Raw genomic sequence first — 19,152 nt, forward strand, 5'->3', positions numbered from 1 at the left:
AGGTACAGCAACCTGATCCCAAAGGTCAAAGGCATATTAGTCATGCAAAATTATAAAATACTAGTGATAAATAATATTTGATCTTAGACACCATTTCTGTACTGCTTTAAGAAATAAATGGCTTAAGTTCATCAGCTAAATAGAAGACATGTTCTTTCACAGCAAACACTGCAAATGGAAATGTATGCATATATGCTCTTAATAAAATCAGTAATACTAAGAATATTATTATAAAACATACAATTAAGTTATCATAGAGTGACTAAGAGTTTGCTACATGATACTCACAACTACAATGAGGCAAAAACGAATGAAGGGAAAGTACGTTCTTTGCGCAAGTCACAAATCGAAGGACAACCCACCCCACCTCCAAATTCTCTGGTAAAAATACTTCCCGTAAGTTCTAGCCTCCGATAAGCTGCCCCTCTGACATCAAACATTAGCTCACCACACAGAGTATGCTTAGATTATTGGCTACATTATTTAAATTTCAGAGTAAGATGTACACAACCAATTTTCTCCTTATGTTAATGAATTCCCTTAACTAGGTAGAGTTCTTCAGTCCTCCCTGAATCCTGAGAAATAATTCATCCGTAGATGCCATCAGTATTTAATAGTCGGACATTTCTGTCTAGTCTCCAATGCCTACTATTCAGCGGTGTCCAGCCTGCAGCCCACGGGCCTCATGCGGCCCAGGATGGCTATGAATGCTGCCCAACACAAAACTGTAAATTTACTTAAAACATTATGAGGTTTTTTTTGGCAATTACATGTTGCAATGTATTTCATGTGTGGCCCAAGACAATTCTTGCTCTTCCAGTGTGGCCCAAAGATGCCAAAAGGTTGGACACCCCTGATAGATTTAGCTATTTGGCCAAATCTCATACTCCTCTCCCCAGCTGTTCTTGTCAACCTGGTCTTTTTACCACGCCCTCTACCTGAGTTAGGACCCCATAAGCAAAGCTAATGTGACCAAGTTGTCTATTCAACCATGAGTACACAAACACAACTCCTGCTTCCTCCTCAGTGAACTCTTTGATAAGTATTCAGTGAACTCTTATGAAATAAATTATTTAATTTAGCTCAGCAATGTTCAAACTGTCTGAGAATCAGTGGGAAGTTTTAAAAATGTTGATTTTTATTTCAGGCCCATTCACTAAAAATTCTAACTCAGTCTGAGGGAGGTCCCAACAAATCATAACTTTTTAAAACCCCCTAAGAGTCCCCGATGCCTTGCGCTGAGGACAGCTCTGACCCAGGTTCCCTGGGGCCCCGGAGAAGACCCAGCCCCACCAAGGGGCTCATGAGCCCTCGCGAGGGAGACTAAGACCGAGATACAATCAACCTGGCACGGCAATTAGGTCCTCCTGTATCAGCAGAAAGCCAAAGAAGGGAAACAGCACATTATTAATCAAGAGAGAATTAAAGGGTCTTTAGCAGGGAGGGCAGACAGGCTTGGGGCACGCAGGCGGGTTGAGAGCACACTCTGCCACGGAGCCAAAGAGCGGAGACAGGAAGTCTCACCACGGCCCCGGGAGCAGAGACTATTAACAACGATGAGAACAGAGAGAGAGGGAATAGTAACAGGACAGCTGTACGGTTAAGAAAAGCCTAAAATATAATAAGCCTTGAAAAACTGAAAGAAGGGTTTGGATTTGGTATTGCAAATGGGTGTTTCTTAGCTTTTTTTTGAACTAGGCTTTCTTAAACAGAACCAAAGGGCCCTGACCTGTGTGGCTCAATGGGCTGGACAAAGCCCGCAAAGCAAAAGGTCACCGTCCTCATTCCCCAGGGTCAGGGCACATGCTTGGGTTGCAGGCTTGGTCCCCGGTCAGGGCACATGCAAGAGGCAACCAATCGATGAGTTTTCTCTCCCTTTCTTTCTCCCTCCCTTCCCCTCTTCCTAAAAATAAATAAATAAAATCTAAAACAACAACAACACAACAAAAGGTACTATGACCCTTGTACCCTAAGTGCTAAACAATAATCATGCTAAGTGCTAAGATAAATAAATAAAAATTTCAGTATTTTAATACTCTCAGAATTCATCATTCAGACAAGGCTCAAGGTTCAACTGGTACCCTTGGTTAGGTGGTCTTACATACGTTCAGCAACCCAGCTTTCGCCTATCTTATGAATCTGCCCTTCTCAAAGATCTCCACCCAGTTAGGACAGCATTCAGCAAACTATTTTTGTTAAAAAACAAACAAACAATAACAATAAATATTTTGGCTTTGCAGGCCACACAGTCTGCACCACTCCGCTAGCACAAAAACAGCCACAAACAGATAGGTGGGCCGTGCTCAAACAAAACAGTATTTACAGAAAGAGGCAGCAAGCCAGGCTGGGACCCCGAGTCTTGCCTGCCAGCCCAGCCCTGCCCCCCTCTTCAGGGTATGGAGAGAGACAGAGGTATTGAAGATGGCATAACATGCGGGTGTACTTGTTTGAGAACTATATACTGCTGATGCAAAAAAGCATGACTTTACAAATTGTGAGTTAACCAACCAACCAATTAGTTGATTCTGGTGGTGCTACACTGTGATTTATAATTAAAAACCAAGAGTAGAAGCAATTTTAAACCACAAACAACTCAAACCAGTAAGGAAATGATCATGTCGACCACACTTCCACGCACCTGTGTGCAGCAGCAGTTCTGCAGCGCACCAAGGGCTGGCATCCAGGCTCCGGAGAGCTAGCATCTGCAGCGGACACCGAACTGTGTACTCACCACGCCCAATTCCGCGTCCTCAGAATCGCAGCTGAACTTCAGTTTAGCGGGCTGCACTGAAGCGGGATGTGACTGAGCCCTGGCCAATGGGACATGCGGGAAGCGACACACCGCTGCCAGGCCTGGCTTACACAGCGATGTCCCACGTGTGACCTGCCACTCTCTAGCCCCACTGCATGGCCCTGGAGGCCCTATATTGAATGGGGGCATCACAAGAAGGAAGGAACCTGGCTCCTGAATTACCATGTGGTGCAAAGTGCCTACTTCCCTCAGCCCCATCTCAGCAAATGAGGTCATGACAACAATGAACAATAACCGTCCCCTGTAATAAGCCACTGACATCTGGGGCTGTTTATTACAGTTGATAACCTGTTCTAACTAATACAGAGTTCTTAATAAACTCCAGCAATGTGCGATTTAGGGTATGAATATTAAATTTTAACAGTCCTTTAAAGCTCACTTGGATTTTTAATACTGTTTCGCTGTACATAAAAATGCACGCATTTGCCTTTATGGATCCGTTCTTAGTCTATCAGAAAGATGTCCACAGCCCACACTGAGCTGGAAGCAGGCTATGGAAGTGGAAGTAGCCTTCTAGGAAATCAGTCTTCTGTGGGCATTGGTTAACACGTTTTCCTAACACCTACTACCTACCAAGCAGCATGCTGGGGATTAAGGGCAGAAAGATGAGTGAAAAGCAGGCGCCACCCCGAGTTGAAGGCAGTGGGAGGGAAGAGAGTGGTGGGGCTCGTGGTGAACAATGGGATGCCCTGGAAAGCGAGCCGGGTAAGGAAATGCGGCAGCACAGGACCAGCCACCACGGCGGAGCGAAGTGCGGGGGCTTCAGAGAGGGGCCTGGAAGAGGACAGAGACTGGGAATCAGCAGCCACGGGGAAGAGCCCTTCAGAGAGCCCTGCTCTCTGCTGCAGTCACCCGACAAAAAGCCTCACTCACTTCCGTCATCAGTTCTGCGCAGGACGTGGGCTCCATTCCAGGAACAGAAGCAAAAGGCACTGTTTTTGTGATTTACAAGGTCATTTCTCCAGGTGGATTTTACTGACGCTAAGACATAAAAACTCTTAACGTCTAAGCGAGTGCTCCTCAGCACTTCACGTTTGTTTGGCACAGAGAAACTTCTCCGGTTGTAATCGCACACACCCACCCACACTCAGAGGGCAGGCACGGTTCTCGCGCACCGGCAACCACAGGTCCCCCGCTTCACAGCCCACCCGTAACTCCGCTCCGCATTCTCGCCGACTTCAGTCCCGGGAGGCCGGGGACTCTGTGAACAGGTCTATTTAGCACTACCAGAAAAAACATTTCACAGCGTGTGTCCCAGGGATGGGAGTCTACAGCTTCAAAAGAGAGGCCGATTTAGACGTTCCTGGGAATGAGCTAAAATGTCCCATTCTAACTGAGGGATGATACTGGGAGGGTAAACTGGGATTTGCTGTTCCCTAAGGATGAAGCTACCTGCCCTACACCTTCCCAAATTCCACTCGAGATAAAGCTGCTTTCCAAAAATTTCAAAGGCACTCTCTTCCTAGATCTATTGATAGTCGATCTTATCAATTAGAGCTACTTTATTGCAAATGCTTTAAATTTACCACAAAGATGGTTTAGGACACAAAAAGTGTAACCTCCAAGAATCTACATGTGTTTCTGCCCATGTCATTTCTGGCATCTCACAGAACAGGAAGGTGGAAGAATACTAAAAAAGAGAGTATTAAGATTTTAAAATCTATTGTTTTTTACATGCTTGCTACCATTTTATACATATAACATGAAACGGCTCTATTTTTGACAGAACATGCATTAATGTTGAAGTAACCCAAAACAAAGCCTGAATATGACAAAATGTCATACTCACTCTTAAAATCGGTGGCAGTCCATGTAAATAGCCCAAGTATAGGACAATGAAAGATTTGAGGATACCTATTTTTCCATACGCTGTCATAACTTAAAACCATTATTTCCCTACCATTTCCCATTTTCTTTGAATCTAAAATAATATAAATTATCCAACCTCTAAGTTATCTTAGTTGTTTTCAACAATCTTCTTCAAAAAAAGTTCAATAAAGGAGGGAAAAAAGCAAATGGATTTCTACTTGCTACGCCTATAATCTAGGAATTAATGCAATATGTAAAGTACACTATGTAAAATTCCAAAATGAAATATTTCACAGTAGCATATCAAAACTATGGACTCCTTAATAAAATATTAATGCCATAAGATAAAAATGTATCTCTTTGGAGTACAGTCTATAAAGAAAAAGGATCGATACTTTCTAAAGCCACAAGAAATACCCATTTATTGCTAAAAGAAAACTAGAGAAACACATCCTCCGAAAGGTTTAGGCACAAGTTTTCATGTGCCCTGAGGGTACAGCAGAGGTGGGAGGGCGCAGCCTACAGGGTGGCTGTTAATACTGTATTCTACGTTCACAGTGGGACAAACAACGTGCTGTTTTTAAGTAAAATATGACAAGACAGCATGTCAAACATAACTGCAGCCACCGTTTTGGGGGGCTCCCTCCTGGGGGCCTGGCTTTGTACCTTGTACTTAATTTATCATTTATCGTCACCCAACCCTACCTGTTAGGAATCATTTTCCTTGTTTCAAAGGTGGAGATGCTGACTGACAGAGGTCACAGAGCGACTACGCCAGGGCTCCCACCCAGGTCTGCATCCATTGTTGCCTGGAGAGAAACTCCTGTGTTACCCGGCAAACATTCTACCGTGCACTTCTATGACAGCTGCTTTAGACTGCAATGAACTCCTCTTACCCTGTTTGAGGTTTCCTTCAGTGGCTACTCCATCGTTCACTTCTGCAAAATCCGTAACTTTAAAGGCATATAGTTCCAACCTGTACTAACAATTATTACAAGTACTATTATACACACAACTGAAAACTAAGATTTTGAAAACCATTATCATAATAGTGATTATATCCACGACTATAAATCATTACAAAGATATGCTTTGATGTATATATAGTACTAAATATATCAGTCCCTGATATAGTACTAAATATATTCAGTCCCTGAATACTAATAAACATTCACAAATAAAATTACTTTTACGTAGCCATTTGATAAGGAGAGTTAACATCTATTATGAAAACCATTAATATTTAAGCCAGTATTTCTTAAAGAAATGCTCACAGGCCGCTGCTGGTCCATCAGTCCTGTCCAGATAGCCCACACACTAATTCCTGGAAAATAACACTTAGAAACATGACACATTGCCCCACTTCCGGCCTGACTGAACACCCACTGGCGATCCTCTCACCGCGTCTCATCAACAGCCACGCCCTTCTCTCCACTAGTTTCAGTGAGTTCCTGGTTCACCTAAGTACAAACACAGGGTCCGGCACAGACAGCATACAATTTTTATTACATGAAAATCTTTTATCACAAAATCATAAGCACGTAATTCTGCAACACAGCAATGTCACACTCAAGCACACCGTATGACATTTTAGGTGAAGTGGTCAAATGAAAACTATAAATTATTACACCCACATTATTATTCTATCAACCACACTGAAGCAGGCGTCACTTCTGCCGGACCCTGTAGACTAGGGTAAGGATTAAAAATCTTTCATCCTTCTAAGGTAAAAAGTTCAGATCCAAAGATGTATGCAACACTGTCTGACTCCATGATTAATTATAGAAATAAGAATTTTATTCAAGTAAAATAATGAATTAGAATATTCAAGTATTTTAAAAAGGGGTATTTGGTAGTGTCAAGTACAATAGTTTGCAAAATAGCACAACTTCCCCCCGTTAAACTTACCTTGAAGATGGCATTATATTCGAGGCCCTGAATTTCGCTGTAAACGGATTAGTTGACTCATAATCAAAATAGTCCTGACGATTTTCACTAAATGCATTAGGTGATTTCAAGTCGCAGGGGCTACTGGCTGCCCCATTGTTGAGTTTATCAGATCTTCTGCTCTCTTTTTTTCCAGTCACTCTTTCAAACAGGCTGACTTTCTCCCTTTTCTCTCTTTTATTTTCTTTTCTTACTTCAATGGATTTTGAAAATAAAGTCACGCTGTTGTCCCAGGACTCACTGCTTTCTTCAAATGGATTCTTCTTCCTTGGCAGTGTTGCAAATTTTTGGGGTAATGAAGCAGTCACATTTGTAAATGGGTCATTCTGTCTTCCGAAAGGCGATTCGCCTTCATCTACGCCGCTGTCAGGTTGGTTCATTTTAGAAGTATCAAAGCTTAATGTTCTTCTGTGAGGAGACTTGAGACTTCCTACAAACAATTTTGTAGCCAGTACATAATCAGTGGCACATTACATCACACTATTTGACACATTTTGTGTGCATACTGCTGCTTGCAGAATGAGAGCAATTAGCTATTTAAAGATTTAACCTTTAAAATAATCCAAGAAAACAATCCTAAAATGCTATGGGATAGCACTCTGAAGTATGTAGGCTAATAATAATTAGAAAACTGTTAGAAAAAACCACATAAACAAAGTATAATATCAAAACCAGAGGTCCTGCTTGGCATGACAGCGCTCTAAATTCTGAAAGACTTTTTTCCACATTAGCATTACATTTACTTTCTTACCATACTTCTGAACATGGGTTTTTTCCCAGGAACTGTCTGATTAAATAGAATATTCATCTATGCTTCAGGCTTTCCAGGCGGGAGTGACAGCAGTAAAAAAATGAAGCCAGGCTGTGAGGAGGGACTGGGATTCATTTGTATTATCATCTAATAATATAAATACTATACTGAATACAGAGAGACTCTGCCTTTAAATACTCTTAACAATTTTGAGGATAGCAGGTACTCAGTAAATATTGGATCACTACATTTAGAAAATACTATTAAGAAACTGTAATTTTTATTTTCTAATTTTAGAAGTTGAACTTTAAAACTTATAAAGGGTATTTCGGGCCACTGAGGAGACAAGTAGAAAACAATGTGTCACTCACCACTTTCTGGAACCACTCCAAAGGACTCTATGTGGCGTCCGAGGAGATGGGTCTGACCAACAGGGCCAGACTTCAGTTTCTCAGAAGACACGTGGGTCCCAGTTAAATCAGACATTGAATGTGCTGAAGAGAGTCGCTGAGGACCCAAAAGGAAAGGCTTTTTTGGTTTGGATTTCATCTGTATTTCACCGCTTGAAAATTCAGAATTGGCATCAGTCATGTGAGAACTTGGAATGATTGCAGAAGATGTATCAGAAAATGTCCCATCGTTTTTTCTACCTTTCATCTTATCTTTTAATTTTGCAAAAGGAGATCTTGTCTTGTCCTTCATTGATAAGTCAAACATACTTGCTGTCATATTGTTCCTCATGAATTGAATATTGACCTTTATCTCACCCCTGTTTTTGGCTCTTTTTCCTTGTTTGGATTCTAATCTAAACCACCTTAAAGAGAAGGAAAAACTGGGCTGTAACATGGAAAGAAGAAAGGATATCAAGCTTTGCTATACACAAGTGGCTTCCTAGGGCAAGCTCTTGTACCCGGAGGCAATCTGTGCAAGGGATGAGCTTGTGTCGGGGAGCACTTCTGGTTTCGCCCATTGCTCGGTTTTTAAAAACTTACCGCTGTCTCTGGGATGCGACATACACTAAAGAGATAGGCCTAGAGTAAGTTTGAAAAGGTTTGCAGACCACCTTTTCTTTCATGATTTGGAAATCATTCACATCACAAATCCTTACCAACAGAGATCTACATATTATGTTTCCATCTGGGATAAGTGTTGTTAATTGCCTAAAAACATTTTTTTTAAAGGTAAAAGACACTGAGGTACAGATGCTGAAAGAATTCGACAATACAAACTTATGGGGCACTACAAAATTATAAGTAGCCATATTTTTAATAAAGTAATAAATATTTAGCTCCATCCAAAAATTTCTTCCATAAAAACTATTACAAGAGTTTTGTTAATACTGGAGACCACTACATATAGTTTACAAATTATAAAATCGAGAAAATTGCATATGATGTAATTTAGGTTAATATAAGATGGGTCAAAGCCTTTTCCTGAACAAAAAATGCAAAATGAATAAAGTGCAGGAAGTGACAAATAGTAATAAATCTTATAAAGAGTTTTCAAAGAAAAAAAGTATAAATGCTTCCTGTTACAATCTTTGTTTCATCTACTATTGCTACTGTGACAACACTGAATAAAAATTATTTTAACAGGAGCCAAATCTCATGATTTTAGTCATTTTGCTGTATGACATTGCCCATTGTTAAATGATGTATAAGAAACAAAGTTTATTTTGCTTTTGTTCACAGTATTTTTATCCATGAGAAAGTCTCCGGTTGTCAGTGTCACAAGTGGTCAGTCTATAGGGCCAACAGCCAAAAAAAAAACCCCCAAAGAACAAAAAACAAAAACCACCCTGCAAAAATCAAGCCTAGAAGACAGTTTCTACAATGTTTTCACATTTAACAATGAAGTATAATATCCATTCTGCAGACAGGTTATTATTTAAATAGAGCTCTAATCAAGTGTCACAAATTTTCTTAGCTACAAAGGAACTCAGATCTAATTTTGTATTAGTTCTTCCCCTCATTATTACCGACACGATGTGCCAGTACATTTACTACACATCACAAGGAAGACTGGTTCACAGGTCCTTCCAAACAGGAGGAAAAAACAGGCACATAACATATAAATCATCTACATCTCAGCAAGTAACACTCAAGAGAAGTATTTTCTTGGTTAATTTGGAGCAATTCAATCAAGTAAGATCTAGCTGCATCAAAACAAGCAACTTTTTAAAAAAACATATTTTAAAATAGAAAGCATTAATCTGACTTATTCTAAACTGAGAAAATCCTTCATCTGAGGCAAATGGTAAAATCTGAAGACACAGAGACTAGACAGGACAGCAACAGACTCTGTGGACTGGAGAACCTTGAAGACAAACTTGAGCATTTGAAAAGTCTGGAAACAAAACAAGGTTATATGCCCAGTTACTAACTTAGTTTCGGAAAATAGACCCATTTTCAATGGGCAAGGAATACTTCTGATGAATGGTACTAGGCAGACATTCTATGACATCTCAGGCTTTACAGAAAATAGGTGAATACACTTTGTATCAAAAGCAAAACAAAACAAACAAAATCCAAGCCTGTAGGATTTCCATGTGTAAAACAATTCAAAGCAAATGAGGAAAAGAAAGAAACCAATAACCCAATAAATGGAAGGCGGTCAAAGTAATCAAAATTCATAGAATTTTACAGATAAGACCAAGTAAGTCATCCATTTAACATTCTTGTTTCAGAGATGAGGAAAATGAGGCACAGATAACAGATGTAACGTCCAATGTCCGGTTAAAGTCAGTAAGGAAAGTATCCAAAGTCGATGGGTAACATCTGCGTGGAAACAGTAGTTCTTTCTCATGTGATGAACTAAATATGTTAATAAAATTAAACATGTAGCCGGTCATCTATTACAGGACACGATTTAATCAGGACACGTGACAGCCAAAGGAGGAGGCAATGCAGGTTTTCTGCTGTTAGAGTGTAAGGTCCATGAAGGTAGTTCACCTTGTGCTACATAAAGGTGGCTTGAATTATTTCTAGAATGGTATCCTTAAAACAACCAAGCTATGCTACACTGTGTGTGTATGTGTATGTGTTTTGTGTTGTTTTGCTTTTGGTAGGGAACACGAAAGACTTAGATGAACTTTAAAGAATAAAGCGAGTCAGTGCTTGAATACAAACTGTAAATACAGTATTTCCCATCTTCCTCCCATCGCCCCCTAAAAAAAAATCTGCAAAGAACTTTGAATATACTAACTTAAAATATAGGCATGACAAATAACTTGGCTGCCTTGTTTTGAAAGTGATATGACAGGGAAGCCTTAATGAGACCTTCAAAAACCACCCTGGAGATAAAACTTGTTTTCCCAGGCTTCGAAAAGATCAAATGAAGACACAGCATTCGGGGCTTAGTGGGTTAATGCTGATTTTTTTTTTCACCTCTTGAGTGCTGGATTTAAACTATATATGGCCTCTGTTCAATTTTTAGTGGGCACAGGTCCATGTTCAAAAACCACCACACATGTGGGAACTATTCCCAAGCAATTGGTGCTGTGTGGTCAGAAATGGGACAAGATTGGCAGCAAGGGTGCCAGAGGCCAGGACGCAGGTGCAGGGCAGAGAGGCACACAAAAGTCCTAAAACCGGCATGTGTTTGAGTCATACCTAACTCCAGGGACTTTGATTGTTATTACTTTTCATGAGCATTAAAAAAAAAAAAAAAAAAAAAAAAAAAAAAATCAACATCACCCACTTCTGCTGTAAAAAAAAAAAAAAATCAATAGACATTACATAACAGCATGAACGCTTTTACCATTCTATTATTAAACATTGTACTATTTCCTTAAATCTCGTGCCAGAACCAACCCAGACACCTATTAAAGTGGAAGATACAGAAGTTCTCTTTCTAAGCTCCACTCAGGGGGTGCAGGTTCAGGCCCCCTTCCCCACTTCTCCTTGAAAGAAAAAAAAAAAAGGTATTTAATTTAAACGTATAAAAATAAGTTAAATAATAGCTTTAGCTGTCACATTTCTTGGCCTATCATGACACAAGTGGAAGACAAGCTGTAAATACCTGTCTTCAGTGTCAAGAGTAAAAAGTGTCACACCGGCAGTTTCATGGGACTTCTAACTCAGCTGGTAACCTTCAGCATTCATACGGGTTTTCTCAAAAGCACTTGGGAATATGCTGACAAGGTTCAGCAATGTGCAGAATATTAAATATCTTTCTTGCAATACACCAGTGGCTCAAGTCTGTCTCTCACTGTGCCACATGCACAGCTGTGCTGCAAAAGGAAACTATTAAATATATTAAAAAACTAGAAATATTACCAATAAAGATACCTCATCAAATACGTGGTCCCCATTTATCCACAAAGAAAGAAAATGTTAGGTATTTAATAACATGAAAATCGTTTTGAAAGCAATAACATCGCAAGGGCTGTTGATAACATTGTAAAGCATTTCCCCCAAAAAAGTTCTAACCAATTTTATATAGTAGCCAACAGAGAATTTCTAGAAGGAGTCCACAGTATTACTGTTTACAGCCAAATGTATAATTGTGATGTTGACAACAATAAGGAATAAAACAAGAAACTTGAAAAGCTTACTTCGTCCTCAGAACCTCTGGGATCACAACTGGGCCTACTTTCACATGGAGAATTTACATTTCAGAGAAGGCCTGCGATACATCATTCATTGCCATTAAAAGTACTGTCAGTGCAGTATGAAGGCTCAAGTGACAACAGACTTGAAAGTTTACATTCAAAACACTTTGAATATTATATATTAAGTGGCATGCGACACTGGTAATGTGAAACAAATTATTTGCTAATTATCCATTTTCGATTTAAATCTGATGAACTCCTCAGAGGAAACTGAATACCACTTTGCAGGTATCAAGCAGTTTCATTAAAATCATTGATATACGTTCAACCTTCCACTTCTTAAAACCCTTTTCGCTCCTTCTTCCCACAGTATTTTCATCTTCTTAACTAGTCTAAATATCACTGTTTGTCTTGCATTCCTAATGTTCCTAATCTGTCTACCCTTTTACCCTACACATTAAATCTTAGGTAAAGACCTGATGGAAAACTCTTTTTCTTTAAATAAAAATTAAAACTCCAGCCAGGAGAAGCTCGCAGAAAGATATACATAAGAAAAAACAAGAGGTGGTTGTCTTAAAATAGAAGAAATTAACAGAGATGTCAAAAAGTTATCATTATAAAAAAGTTTCCAAAAAGGGTTAAAAAAACTTCAGTTATGACTCAAATAAACAACAAAGCTATTTCAGAAATTTCAATTCTTCTTATAAAGTCAACATATATTTTTTCTCATTAGTTCCATCAATTATAATGTACTCTCAAACCAGAAAAATTATGTTTAAGGAAGAGGTGAGTACACCTATTTCTGAAAACATACTATTTTTCAATATAACATCCTAGTGTTATATCATGGTTTTCAAAATTAGAACATATCGATCCTAAGCTGTAAAGTCATTTAAAAAGCTATGTTTTCACTGAAGATGTCATTGCATCATATCATCGCAAGAATTTAATCACTGTCTCCAATCTGACAACGTTTAATATGGTCTAAACACACTGGCTTTGCAAAGCTAATTTCCAAGCAACGCATCAGCTTCAATATACGGTAAATGCAAAGGAGAACGTTAGTGTGTTCAAGGTTGATGCTGTCTGTACACACTTACAAAACTTTTTTTTCTTTACACAGCTTTAGACTCCATCAAGATGCCCTTACCCTGAGAAATGGCTGCACTCTAAGAAAGGCCACTGTGTTTGGAATGTTGAAATGACATTAATGAGTTATAAATCTGGTCATTTATCTTTTAACAGCTTCAGAGTTCAGCATACATAGAACACTATATTGGCAGATTTAGTTTTCTGCTATTCTATTTCCTCGAAAATTGTTATGTTTAAAGACAACCATTTACATGCACGTTGTTTCAGTTGGTCAACACTATGATCCAGTCTTGTTAGAAGTAACAGAACAATGTTAATGTACTTAAAACCCAGTTCAAAATATTCTTTAGGATGAACAGCTCAAAGCAATGAGAGTAAGGGACCAGTAGAGACTCCATTTTAAAAATGTTTCTTCACAAGGGCTATTTTTACTTCAAAGTCATGCAAATGTGGTACTTAAAACTGGGTCAAATTTCATCCCAAACACCAATGCCCCTGGTATACAAATAATTTCCAAGAACAGAAAATCCATAAATAAGATATAGTTAAGCTCCCCCAAATTAAAAATAAATTACATAACTTACTCTGTTTTCCTTCTTTGTTTGTCCTCAAAGATGTCATTGAGATTGATTGCCACCTGCCCTAAAAACTTATCCAGGCCCACCAGGGACCTGTGCATAACTATGAGGAAAAGAATGTACTTCTCCGGATTGCCCTGCATTAGCAAGCCAGGGAGCTCAAAGGAGGCCTCTTCCTTCCAGACTGGCTCAAGGGTTTTCTCAGCTACAGAAGTGGAGTACTTTTCCTTGCCCAGCTGAATTATAGTGTACGTGTCATTGGTGCCACTTTTGCCTTTTGGCTTAAGACCTTTGGCTTGGAGCACTGTGACCTGCACGTGGGTTGGAAACCACTTTTGGGCTTGCTCGGACAGCATCATCCTGTCCTTTTTCTCAGCGCCGAGTTCCCCAGCTCAGGCAGTGCCCCTCCCAGGGGGAGAGCCTGGTCCTTAATCACTGCATCCTAAGGGCACTTAACGGAGACGGGCAAACTCACAGCTGCCCAACTTCCCCAGGGCTGATGTCCAAGGGCCTCACGGGGGCAGCCCGGGGGCACGGCTGCTCCGGGGGTCCCCTTTCTTCAAAAGCACGGGCGCCCACCATCACCTGGCCGCGCCGTCCCGGTCCCACGCCCGCACATTCACGCTCCGCCGGCCCCAGGGACAAGCCCTCGGCGGCGGCGGGTGGCGCCGGGCCTGCGGGCAGGTGAGGCCCGGCCGCCCCGGCCCGGGAAGAGGGCTGCGGCGGTGGGAGGGCGCCCCCCGCCCTGCGGACTAGTGCTCGTCCGCCTAATTCGCAGCCTCCTGCCCCCCGCCCGCCTCCGGGTATCCGGGCCGCCCTCGCCTGCTCCGCACCTCCCGCCCGCCCTGCGCTAGCCGCCGGCCCGGCCCGGCTCCTCCTCCCGACCCCGGTAATACGAACCGCCGGCGGCTCGCGCGGCCTCGCTCCCACTCGCAAACCTCTCCCTCCTCCTCCCCCTCGCCTCGGCTCCTCCTCCCGGGCGTGGGCGGGGACGGGTCGCCTGGGGGTGGAGTAGGACCTGAGACTGAGGATGCGGCCGCCCCGGCGCCGACAGGCCGCGGGCTGCAGGGCAACGGGCGCGCGGCTCGGCCTGGCTGGGCCCTCGGCTCCTAGCACCGGGCGGGCTGTGGCGGCGGCGGCACTTCCGGGTTGTCTATCTCCATGTTGATTTCGGGAACGCGAAGGGGCGGGGATGGGCGGGGCCGCAGGGTCAGGGGTCAGCACCTCCCTGGTTGCCTTGGCGACCGAGGGCGCGCGACGGGAGCTCCCTTCTGAGGCTAGGTGCTCCTCGGGTGGGTGCGCGCCAGCTGCTCCGGCCTGGCACGGCACTGGGCTCTGGGAACATGGAGGCCTAGAACGGCTGGCGGGGGACCGCTCCTGAGGGGGGACAGTCAAGCCCCGGGACTGCCCGTTGTAGAGAGAGACCCGATTTCAGTCTTTGAAAGCTGTCTTTGCTACGTGCTAGATGCCCTGTGCCTGGCACAGAGCGGACATTCGATAGTGATGGAATGGATCCCTCCCCTCATTCTCCGAAAACATAGCTTTCTCATCCCCTTATCCCCTGTTCCCCTTTTGAAAAAAGGGAAGGCTGTTAATTGACTGAAATGGTACCCTTCCCCCCTACCCCAAGAAATGGAAGAAAGGGAAACAGGTAAGATTCCAAAACACAGGTATTAAAAAGGTCGCCAAAGGCACTGGACTGGAGTCATAAGACCTGTTTCCGACCCCTGAGCCTCAGTTTCTTCATGGGTAGGAAACCTATATCTAAGACTCCATCGTGACTCTATGGACTCAACGTCAAAAGGACCCCTTGGGGCACTTGCAGTCCAGTAAACTATCCGACTTCAGAAGCCAAGCCCGGAGACCTTTCTGGTCATATACCATCAGCTAAGAAAAGCAAACAGCCTCCTTCACCAAAGGCACAGACAATTACCTTAGCTGGTCCTGAGGGCAAGACGTGATGGACCCTGGTGCTGTTGGAACGAAAGGGGCTTTGCGAAGAGAAGAAAATGGGGATATGTTAACACTGCGCTTTTTCCGCAATGGCCTGATCTAGTGGGAAAAATACGGTAATGGCTGATAAGTCAGGAGCCTTGCTTGATATTGAATATCTTGGCTCTGCCAGAAACTCAGTAGGTGACTCGTGATGGGCACTTAGTTTCCTGAGGCAAGGAATTTAGAATCTGGGAGATTCCATTCCCTGGTCCATAAATTGTAGATAAAATAGCTATTTCAAAGTTGGGAGTAGTATCTGAGATAATGTACATTTCTTAGCATAGTATGGCACATAATTCAAAATCTCCCTTTGCCCCATCTATTTCTCAATTACAAGAGACTTTTTAATGCTCCCTTTGTTTTTATTTGCATCCATGTCCTATTTTCCCAAGGAAAGTCTATGTTCTTTGAACTGCCTTATCATGCATCGTCGCTTCACAGTGCCCAGCATGCAGCAGAAACCCAATTTATTGAGTCACTTAATGCTTTTTCTTCCTTTTTACGATGAATTTTGAGAGTAAAACAATACGATAGATGTGCATACACTTTTCAGCTATTTAAAATAGCCATAGAAGTGTAAGGTGTTGTGTTTATTATTTTCAGGCACGATTGAAAACCTTTCCATTTGAGGAAGACATGTTTTCCGTGGTTTTTTAGGGTCCTCATGTTTACAGGTTACTAGCCACAGCACGTAAAACTCTAAAACCCAAGGGTCTTTTCACAAAATGTACTCATATATTTCATGGAGGTATGTGAGGGCCCTGCATACATAGGACAGGGCAAAACTAGGTTTATAGTTGTTCACAAGGAAAATAATACAATAATTCATAAATAATAATAATAATACAAGAATAAAATGTGTGTTTCATGTACTCACAACTGTAAACCTCCTTATGCCCCACCCTATATTTATGACAGAAGAGCAACCATAGAGTTTAGAAACCTTGGGGAGGGGGATAACATTACACATTATTTAAATCTTATGGAAGGAAGAGATTTTTCTTGACTTTAAAGACAACACCATAGACTTCAAAGACCACCCAGATCCCAGCACATTCTCTCAAGGACCCACTGATACTTGCTAGTACCTATAGATTTCCTTTCATTTATTGGAAGCTCTAATTTTTTCAGCACTGCTTACACACAGTGGGTGGTGTGAGTTCTACATGAAATAGGCACTCCAAAAATAGACAATGGATTAATTTACCACCAAGATCTTCAGGAAATCAAACTGCAGATGAAATCTTGAGTAACAGCTAGACACAATCCAGAACGAAAAGACCTGGTTTTAGGCCATTCTAATGAAAGTTTACTAAAATATATGAAAGAGAGCAGAATTTTTCATCTCCAAGAGAAAGTGTATATAAAGGCTATGTATGGAAAACAAAATCACTGTGCTGTGAATATAGCATCTGGATCCGAGAGTGGGCAGTTGTCAACTTTAATGAAAAAATATTCTGTAGGAATTTTTAATTTTTAGAGAGTGCATTGGAATAGTCAACGGTGGAATTTCAACCAAAATCCCCAGAGGGAAATGATTTGATACCTGAAAGTCACAGAAACAAAATTCAGCTGAGAATTTTTATAAATTGCATTTTACAACTGTTCATGTCTCAATTAAAGATTGTAATTAAATAAACAGGAGACAATTAGTTATAATAGTGGATGTGAGTTTCTAAAGACCTCAAATTGTTTGGGAAGCTTTATTAATGATTATAAACTTGTTTACAAGTACCATTTCACTCATCTCTGAAATACAGCCATCTCTAGGGTGTAAGTTGGCAGGGGAAGCAAACAGCAATACAACAATGTACTCCAGCACAATTTAGGGAATACTCTAAAGGCAAGAGCTGAACAACTGGAATTACCAACATCTCTCTCTGTAACACCTAAATTTCTTTTGAGGTTCCTTAAGACTTGGGTAGAGCCAAAATTCTTTAGTTTTACTGTCTGGCAACATCAGGAGTTATAACTTAATGTTTGTAAGCCAGAAAAAGAAAATAGTATATTTTTGCCTTGAAGAAGCAAAAATACAAAGAAAAATGAACTAAATAGAAATCAGGATTGTATTGTAAAAGTGAAGTGATATCTTGTAAGAAAGTATTTTTTCTTTTTTGATTATTTGTATTAAGAGAGTTAAGAACAAGTCAGTTGAGTCAAATATATGATTATCTAATAATGAAAAATAATGGCAATTACGTAAGATCTGGGATCAAAGTGGATCTGCAAAAATGTTTATTGTCAAACAGTTTTAAAACATCTTCTTACTAATTTTAAGATATATATGGATGGTCCTTTTAAAAAAGAAGAAGGACTGCATACATAAGGACAACATAACCAGAATTGAAGACAGTGACTTTTTATTATTATGCTATGACTAATGAGGTGCCACAATGTTTGGTATATTTCTAAATTCAAGGGCTTGAGGAAATAATACATCTCAAAGGAGGAAAAAGGTAAAATTTCTAATTTTAAACAGTTACAGTGCATGATGCAGTGAATAGGAACAATTTGAACAGAAGGTAAAAATAATCAATATTCTCCAATAGTGAAGAGTTTTACAGATGAAAATATTTACATAGTGCTTGCACCTTCCAGTAAAGTCTCATAAAGAGACTTACTTATTCTAAGAGCTGTGTAAGAATTTTTCCCTCTAGACTTCAGCATCTCTGAATTTGTTACTTGGAAACCTATTGTAGGACAATTATGAAGCTCTAAGTGTTTAAATAATCTACTGGGTCAAAAGCGCTAACACTCCCATGTACAGTATTGATTATCTTCCAGTTTGAGGTTCAAAGACATAAAGGCAAAAAGAAGTTGTCCCAAAGTATCTTTGCAATCTTCAAACTTCAGATACACACACACGCACTTCAAATATATATACAGCTCAAATATATATAAAATTTGTGTACACATAAACATATGGAAAAACTCTCGAGTTATGCTGGAGATACGTATATAGACAGATTAATGTCCACATAACCATTAAAAAGTTCAAAGAAAGTATTTGGCAAATTGATTTGAAATTAGAATTGCAATAAACTAGAATTTATAAACTAGATGCTCATTAATAAACTAGAAATTAGAATCGGGGGTGGGGGGGTTGGTGATCATCTTGTTTCCATCACAGGCCTGATTAATTTGTCTTGTGGGTAGTGTATGGACACAGTTTGTAATGCATGAGCAGTGTGGTGTACGGAACTATAAAGAGCTCTAATGAGCAGCCTGGGACTTCATCCCAATCCTGCCTGTTACTAGCTACGTATGTTTAGGGTAGTAACTTTCCTTCTTTGGATCCCTTTTTCTTCACCTGTAAAATAAGAACCTATAATAGGGACCACTAAAGCATTCACTAACATTTGATAATTCTAAGTAGTATATCCACAACACAAAGAAGCAAATCCTGTTCTAATTGCCTAATTGAATGATCAATATGCTAAAACAGATTCCTTTTTTATGTAATTTATTAATGAAGTATCCTCTAATTCAGAAGAAAAAAAATCCTTAAGATGTCCTGAGAGCACTTTCTCCCAAAGATCATCATAGTCAGGAAGTAAATATATCTCTTATTAATAGGCCCTGCATGAGGAAATCGACACTAACAGCTCAATTAGGA

The 19,152-nt window shown here is 40.7% G+C and overlaps 1 protein-coding gene across 1 annotated transcript in view; it reads right to left on the bottom strand.

Annotated features, from left to right (window-relative positions):
* Positions 1 to 14,147, bottom strand: part of RAB11FIP2 (RAB11 family interacting protein 2) — a 36,355-nt gene extending 22,208 nt beyond the window's left edge. Inside the window, exons 1-3 of the mRNA XM_054581584.1 lie at positions 13,548 to 14,147; positions 7,691 to 8,133; positions 6,530 to 6,998 (exon numbers count right to left, since the gene is read on the bottom strand). Of these exons, the coding sequence (XP_054437559.1) occupies positions 6,530 to 6,998; positions 7,691 to 8,133; positions 13,548 to 13,900 (1,265 nt within the window). The 5' untranslated portion in view covers positions 13,901 to 14,147. The remainder of the gene's footprint in view (positions 1 to 6,529; positions 6,999 to 7,690; positions 8,134 to 13,547) is intronic.
* Between the last annotated feature and the right edge of the window lie 5,005 nt (positions 14,148 to 19,152).

Source organism: Pteronotus mesoamericanus, unplaced genomic scaffold, assembly GCF_021234165.1.
Source record: "Pteronotus mesoamericanus isolate MK-2021 breed Mesoamerican mustached bat unplaced genomic scaffold, CSHL_Meso_final contig_657, whole genome shotgun sequence".
Lineage (NCBI taxonomy): Eukaryota > Metazoa > Chordata > Mammalia > Chiroptera > Mormoopidae > Pteronotus > Pteronotus mesoamericanus.